At 33.2% G+C, this 8,672-nt stretch overlaps 1 protein-coding gene across 1 annotated transcript; it reads right to left on the reverse strand.

Moving 5' to 3' along the window:
- Nucleotides 1-4,519: 4,519 nt before the first annotated feature.
- Nucleotides 4,520-7,910, reverse strand: LOC104877785 (uncharacterized; the record flags this gene model as incomplete). The annotated part of the gene is made up of 4 exons (XM_019217055.2): nt 4,520-4,861; nt 5,863-5,924; nt 6,056-6,164; nt 7,863-7,910. Coding segments are annotated over 4 exons (357 nt in total), but the record flags the coding sequence as incomplete, so codon positions are not given.
- Nucleotides 7,911-8,672: the final 762 nt, after the last annotated feature.

Here is an 8,672-nt window from a genome sequence, read left to right on the forward strand (position 1 = left end):
GGTGCAAAATTAGGTGCAACAATTATTAAATTAAAACTAAATTTAAAATTAAACAATTATCTTCCTTGATGCTTCTACTAAGTGTCAAGGAATGAGAGTAACAACCAGTGACCTTTCTCCAACCCAATAATGACACTAATAAATGTGTCAATGTAGTGTGAACAACTAACAATGACACTTTCTAGAAGTGTCCTTATAATTTGATATTTGAAATTGCTAAACAATGACACTTATAGAAAGTGTCAAGGTTTCTTCTACTCAACAATGGCACTTATAAAAGTGTCAATGTAGTTTGATATAACTAATGATGACACTTTTTTTAAGTGTCAAGGTTCTCTTCAATGGCTCTTTCTAGAAGCGTCATTGTAGGCAAATACTTATTATGATAGGCTAGTAGATGATGCTTTGGGGAAGCGCCATTGAATGTATTTCTTGACACTTAAAAAGTGTCATGGTTAACGTTTTTTCTTATAATGGCAAAGCTAGATCTTATTGAACTTTCTCATAAAAGGTTAGGTCACATAAATTATAAGGATCTTGCGTACTTAGTGAATAAAGAGAAAGTTAGAGGGATCCCTAAACTAAGGGGTGAATCTAGACCCATTTGTGGTGAGTGCATGAAAGGTAAACAAGCAAAAAGTACACACAAAAAGGTTAAGGAAAACCACTAGACCTTTAGACCTTCTTCATATGGATCTTATGGGTCCCATTCATACTAAAAGTAGAGGTGGGAAGAGATATGTTATAGTTGTAGTTGATGATTTTTCGAGATACTCCTTTGTGTATTTTCTTAGGGAGAAATCAGAAACCATAGAGCACTTGAAGTCTTTGTTCTCTAGAATACAAGTGGAGATAGGACTACAAATTAATTATTAGAATTAGGAGTGATAGGGGGAGAGAGTTTGACGATGTGGATGTTAACCTCTTGTGTGAGTAAAAAGGCATTTAGCATGAATACTCAACCCTTAGAACTCCTTAAGAAAATGAAGTGGTTGAAAGAAAAAATCGAGTTCTTCAAGAAATGGCGAGAGTAATGCAACACATGCATAATACCCTTATGAAATTTTGGGTTGAAGCTATAAATATAGCATGTTACATTGACAATATGGTTTTTCTTAAGCCTAGAACAAAGAAGACATCGTATGAATTATGGACTAGAAGAAAACCTAATCTCGAGTACCGTAGGACATTTGGCAGTGAGTGTTATATACCCAGGGATCAATGGGGAAAACCTTGGGAAATTTGATGTAAAATCTGACATAGGTATCTTCCTAGGCTATCTACTAAGAGTAAATGACACTTTGAGAAATGAAAACCTAATGAGCCACACCATTCCTAATCTCTCATTCAAAGAATTCATTCGAGAATCTAGGGCTGTAGACTTGCATCCCTTCAACGAGGTTGAAGAGTATTCACTAGAGCAATTTGAGGTTGTTGTGTTGCGAACGTGGATCAAGTTGTAAGTACTAGAAATTAAGTCTTGAGGATAAAGCGACCAGGTAAATATGTGTAACTTGATCTTGTGTACTAGATTTTGATTAGCGGCGGTCTTAGACCTTATGGTTTTTTATTTCCACAGTTAGTGTGAAGGTTTTCCTCATAAAAATCCTTTCTCCATTGCTATATCTTTTTATTATCTTGATTGTTAGGATATTTTGTTTATCCATATTATCTCGTAGGGTAAAAATTGGGTATAACATATAATCATTATTCTATAATTTTTTAGTTACAACCATTCATGACCCCCTACTGGACTTCGATTTTTCAACTACTATAGTCATTAAAATCCAAAAACACAGCCAAATGTACATGATACTGACACCTTTTACTCCAAGCTCCACATAAAATAAATTTATATAAATATATATATATATATATATATATATATATATATATATATATATATATATATATATATATAGGAGCCAATAACATCCATCTGCCAAAACGAAATTCCATATGAACGAAGCGATTGAAAGGCAATCATACTGTTAGTAGACATCTTGCATGCACAATAATAAGCTACCTGCAACATTTCAAAAGACACATGTTATTAGCTCCAAAATCCACAGTTGAATACACAAAGGAAAGATTATTACTTGCACCACAAAGACATTATATTTAAATTGGCTTGTCTTTTGAAGGTGGTTATCTTAGTACAATACAAAATTCTCCAAGGCTCGTTACGAGGACTCCTAGTAAGTGTAGCCTACCAAATCTGTAAAATTTGACCAACTCTGTTTCAATAATATAGCATGAAAAGGCATGCATTTTCATCACTGCAGAGGACCACCTAAAATGCTGCCTTTTGCGATGGAGAGTAGCTTATGTTGAATATCATATTCTTATGATTTCTGTCATCCAAATGCAAACAATGACCTCCCATCTCTATCTTCCACTTTCCAGTGAAATACAGTTGCACTCATCTAACGTTTTTCCATTCCAATTGTGGATGAGTGAGGTCACTTTGAGACGTACAGACGACTCTTTTCATTTATAAAAAAAAAAAGAAAAAAAATTAAATGGGGTAAGTAAATCGGAGAATTTCTTATACTTGCCTATCTCAATTTTTTTAATTTAAATTATGTACAAATAAATAAATATTATAAATTTTATAATTTATTTTGACGATGATTAATTTTTAAAATTTTATATGTTAAGAGTGGGACAATACAATACTTAATCCATTTAAAATATTACCCAAATTTTTTAAAAAAGTTTTTTAAATTGATCTTAATCTATTTATCATTTTTCGAAACTCGTTATGTTAAAAGATAAAACGAGATGAGTCCTATTTCCATCCCTATTCCCAATCTCCTTTATAATGTATAAATTTCATTTCTTGCCATTAAAATATTTCACCACTTTTAAACCTTACAACCACAAAACCTCCATCACTCACATCAATTTAGTCTCCACTCCATTATTATTTTTATTCTTAGTTTTACAAACCTTATCACCATTCGTTATTTAATTATATTTACTAATTTCATCCCATTGGAAAATAAAAAAATTTATTCTCACCTTATCAAATTGGGGTCATTTATCAATTCAAAATTTAATTTTTTATTCCAATCTTCGATTAACATTCATAGCATATATAATCAAAGATGATCGTAAATATATATGGTGGGAGTAGCAATTGTTGAGGCCTCGCGTTCCTGATGCTCCACGTAGCTGCCAAATGGATGGACGCACGATCTCAACCAATATAGATTCCTGGTTTAGTCGTTCCTGCAAAAGGTGTCCGGACAGGGTGTCCGGACACACCCTCCGATGGTTTTGTCAGCCATGGAAAGAGAGATAAATCAGTTGGCCTTTTACTAGGTATAGCAAGCTTACCTTCTTCTTTGTGTGAAGGTTCATATATATAGTACCAGAAGCTTTGTTCCCCTTTTTAATGGTAAAGAGATATTTTGGATTATCATGATGCCACTAGGTGGTGGCAGGGCCATCATCACCCTACGGGCGGCTGACAGAGATCGTGGGAGGGGCCGCGACTGTCAGAGATCGTGGGAAGTGACTTGTCGTCACTTCATTCCTGTCCTTTCACTCTATAGGTGGCGGAACGTGGGCCATGGCAGGCTGTTATGATGACGTGCAAGACTTGCTTACTTCAGTCAATAATCCGGACAAACATATCCGGATAGGATATGTCGGTCGTCCGGATGTGATATGACGATCGTCCGGATGTGATATTTGCGAGTGTCGTGTGCTTCTCCCTGAGGAAGTCCGGATAGGAGAAGCGCGCCACGCGTACTCTTGGGGAAATCCAGATGGGGGTAATCCGGATGAGAATACGTGCCACGTGTCATCAGGAAATGTGTGCCACGTGGCCTCAAGGGGAGGGTCCCTACAATCCCTAAGCTTTAAGTCAAGCTAAAATTAACTAAATATGAGTACAACAGCTACTTACTTTGGGCATTTTAGTTCTCTATATCTCAGCAAGGTGTTGTCCACCAAAATTGCAATTAAGGCCACTAGGTTAGAGCAATACTAATCCAGGAAGAATATAAAAGCACAGATAAACAGCTATAATCCACAGATCAGGCTACTCTTTCGTATTAAGTGAAAAGCAGATCATATTGGTACAAAAACATACACATGTCCCATATGGACAAGCACATGATACCTAATTCTGCATCAAACACCTGCTCGAACTTTCTCATTGATGTGTACAATAAAAACAAGATTCTGGCCATAAAATAAACAATCTGGGTAAACTTGTGGCAATGCATCATATATACTTAAAAAAAAATAAGGAAACATGCAACATTGTAATCAATTTGATCCAATATTAACAATCCACCCACCAAGGAATCCAGACATGAAACTTAGACTATTTAATGACTAAAAACTATGCAATATTTTTGTTGGATAACCAATTTTCCTAAAAGCTCTTATGCTTGAATATGGGCTTAATAAATACATGGTTGGGCTTGAACGTGGACTCAATAAATTGAAGAAATAAATATGGCCTCCTACTAAAGATGCTTAGATTCCATTTTGAACAACCAAGTTTTCTAGAAGTGCAAGTTGTTAAGATTTGGATTCATAATGTATATCATGGTCTCCAACAAATTTAACTAAAAATGCATCATACACTTTTCCTTGGCAACAAGAAAGAAGCATCTACAAATGCCCCACAAGTGTTGGACCAGCTAGTCATGTCAAGTGTAGACACAATAACAAGCATGGGGTATAAAAATGATATGCATCATAATCAAATTTTCTCTTTTGAACATCCGAAATGAGGCATCATGAAGAGCACGAGCAGCTGCACTGCCTGCCATACCGGCACCTTTGACGATAACAGATGGTGAGGTTGCTTGCTGCCTTTCAATATTTGCATAACAAAGAGCTACAAGACAGGAGATTGAATTCAGATTCTGGAAATCAGGCCATAGAGATGAACTACAAGTCTTCAACACTTTGATAAAAGAATCTTTAAATGCACATCCTAATCACAAAATAATTTACATCTTAGAATAACATTGGAATGTACTGAAGTCACTATCATATGCCTTCCAAGAATACATTTATCAAAATAAATCAACAAAACAATGAAGTAAAGCCCCCAATAAAGACAATTACATTTACTATAAGCGTGTAAAAGCACCTTTTATCAACTCATTTTTTATACAAGAGGGAAGAAAAATGGAAGGTACCTAGAGGAGACCCACAAAAAACAGTGAAAGATCCTAGCCATTGATATCCTTATGTAAGGAGATGATGAATGATAGCAACAGATGCAACTTAAATCACATCCTCATCCACTAGTTTAGAGCTAGAAAGTTGCGGGAGCTGTTATTCCCAATACTCGAACTACAGTTGGCATTCCCAGATTTTTTGGAAGAGCTCCTCTTAGGCTAGAAGGTGAAGGGCATAAATAAAAGACAGAGGAAGGTATTGAGCATGGCTCCCTCTTGCTCGTTTTGGTGCATGTGGCACCAGCAAAGTTGAAAGATCTTCAATGAGCAAGATCTTCCCAACCAAAAGTAGAAGGAGATCTCTATTAAATAAATTTTGGAATGATCTAAAGTCCAGTTGGGAAAGGAGAATTGTTCTTTATAGAATTATATTGATAACATAAATTGTGGATAGTCGTTCATGTTTTTGTTGTTTTTGTCCGAGTGTTGCTATTTTTTTCCCCTCTTATATCGGTGCTTCTTGGATACCCATACATACATACAAGATTCATGCACACAGAAGATAGGTCCACTGCAAAATAAAATCTCAACATGGTTCAAATTCTTGTCTCATTACACAATGAAGCTCAAATGCACTATTATTTATAACTGTATGGGGAAAAAGATTCATAATAACTTTCTTTTGATCCAAAAAGGTAAAGATTTATTTCACCTGCTTGTTTGCTAATATTAAAAGAGGAGCTCCTTGCAAATCCTCATGCCGGAGAATTTTTTCTGATAATCAAATTGAAGGTGTAAATGCATCATTGTAATTTCAATTTGAAACTCCACACTAATGGTAAAATTGATCAGTAATTAAAAGAGCACTATGTTCCACAAAATCAAAATAACCGCAAATAACTCACCCAGTGCTGATTTTGAATCTTCAAAACATGATGGGCAAGAAGCGTCAATTACATATACCACAGCATGTGCCTCTTCATAATATTTCTCCCAAATTGAATGAAGACCGGACTGACAAAAAATAACTAAATAAATAAATAAAATAAAAAATTCTTGCATCAATGAAAGAAATTCAAAAGGAACCCTTCTTATTTTATTTCATTTTATTCATTTTTTAGCTCAATGTTTTGAATCATAGACATTCAGACACCTAGAATCTTAGCAGATACAGGCTTGCTGAACCCTGGAATTCTTATTGCTCGCTACATTTCAACAGTTTCTAGTAAAAAGAACTTAAGCTGATCAAAAGAAAGAAATTTCCTTTGTAGAGAATGGAAGAAAGACAGCTGTACTACATACATTTTATCATGCAACTTTGAGACCATTTATAGAACAGCATACAGTTAAACCCAAGTTTCATCCCTTCTTTTCATGTGAGCTCATTTTCAGTTATACAACATAAGCAATAAGTTTACCATGAATAAAATAATTGTTTCCTGTTTTACTTATGGAATTTCAGGTTTTTACAGTTCCCAATATCTGCTCTTAAGACAAAAAATGAAAAATAAAAATAAAACACAATAAATAAATCCTAAGATAGTAACAAAGAAAGAAGGGGATTCACTCAGTTGCCTCAAGATTTTTGGGAAGTCTGCCTACCTGGTGGGTTCAAGCAGATAAAGTCATAAAAGACTTTAGTATGAAGAGTTGAAAATATCACAGATATTCATAATCCCACTCCTATTTGTTCTAGTGGCTATTAACAGTAAAATACCAAAGCACTATTATGTTGTACAAGAATGCAGTGCTGGAAAAATGGTATTATATTCTAACCATAGTTGTTAATTCATAAAATGTATCATATATCATTTTTCTGTATCGTGTATTGTAAGTTTTTTTATATAGTAAAAATAAAATAAAATAAAATACGTATATGTATGTATATCTACTAAAAGTATGAAGTATAAAGTAACATATAACCAATTTTATGAAAGATAGTAAGATCTAAAGAGTTGTTAAAGTTTTGACAAGTTTAAATTAACACAATATGACTTTATATATAGATTCATCACATTATCCACAACAATAAACTTCTTCGATAAAAGAAATAAAAAAAGCTAATATATTAAGTAAAATTTTTCATTTACTAATCACCATCATTTTCATTATCAATATTCAAACCATTCAAATGAAAATTCTTCGATATTCAATGTAAAAATAAACTTATTTGACTTCTAATATAACATTTGACTACAAGAATGTAGCTTTTCTTATAAGATTATATTGCCAATTTCTCCTTTGTATGACCCATTTTTAATTTTTTAGTATATTTTAAACAATTAATATAATAAATTCTTTCAATAAAACAAAATTAATTTGACTTTTAAAAAAAATCATAGAAAATAATTAAAGATGTATGTATTGTTGTATCGTAATATCACGTATCATATCATGTATCGCATGTGTATCGTAGATATGCTTTAAAATAAGATACAAATTGTAATACATATTGATTTCGATAAAAAATGTATCATATCATTGCATTGTATTGTGTATTGTAAGTTTTTTAACAACTATGATTCTAACAATAAAGATTACAAAAGTGAAAAACCTAGTAAATGATATAACTCAGAAACTGTTATCATTGTAGATGATTGCATGAGACCCCGCTGTTATAGTCTAAGAAAATGGTGTTGGAACTTTTATGGAGTAACTGAAGAAACTCTGAGAATATCCACTTGATTGTCAGTTTTGGGATGTCTTACATACCTGACCTCCCAGGTCCCAGAACACAAGTTTTGTATTTGACAATTCAAATCATATATATTAGTAAGTATTAATAAAGTTTCCAGAGACAAGTGCAATGGTTTAAGGAACATGAACAAATAAAAGTATTAATAATATTAAAGCTGAATCAGAAATAGACAGGTAAAAGAAGGTTTTTTTGGAACTTATATGCTTCAAACTGGAATAATGTTCTTTTAAACTACAAACAGTAAAGAATACATACTGTTCCTTTCTTATCAAACCTAGAGGGCTTATACTACACATAAAATTTAAAATATTACAACAACAAAATAATGAAAAACTTAAAACCCAAAGCCACTAGCGATTGATCAAGGGCCAAAACAGCACTTACAAAGTAGAAAACTTGATTCTTACCAGGAGAGCATAAATTGAAAATCACCAATTATCCCAACATCCAACTCAATAAATTGAAACACTTCAAAATCAAAATGTCAAAAATATATCAAATTTCTTCTATAGAAACATAAAACGAACTGAATGCTTGAAGCAACATCAACCATCCATTAATTTGATTTTTAGTCAATCACCCATTTCTTTCTTTTTGAAAAATGAGGCCACACATTTAGGTAGAATCGCTCTCTGCTACAGCGCAGGCAATGCGTACATACATAAGAACTAAATCCTACCCACAAAATGTCTCCTCAAAAAACTATAATTAAAAAAAAAATTAAATAAACAAGGGAGACACCGGTTCAGAAAACTATAGTTTCAAAGCAATATATATACAAGAAATCAAAGAACAAAAGGCTCACGAACCTGAAAGCTACCTCT

The sequence above is a fragment of the Vitis vinifera genome, chromosome 19 (assembly GCF_030704535.1).
Source record: "Vitis vinifera cultivar Pinot Noir 40024 chromosome 19, ASM3070453v1".
NCBI classification, from domain to species: Eukaryota; Viridiplantae; Streptophyta; class Magnoliopsida; order Vitales; family Vitaceae; genus Vitis; species Vitis vinifera.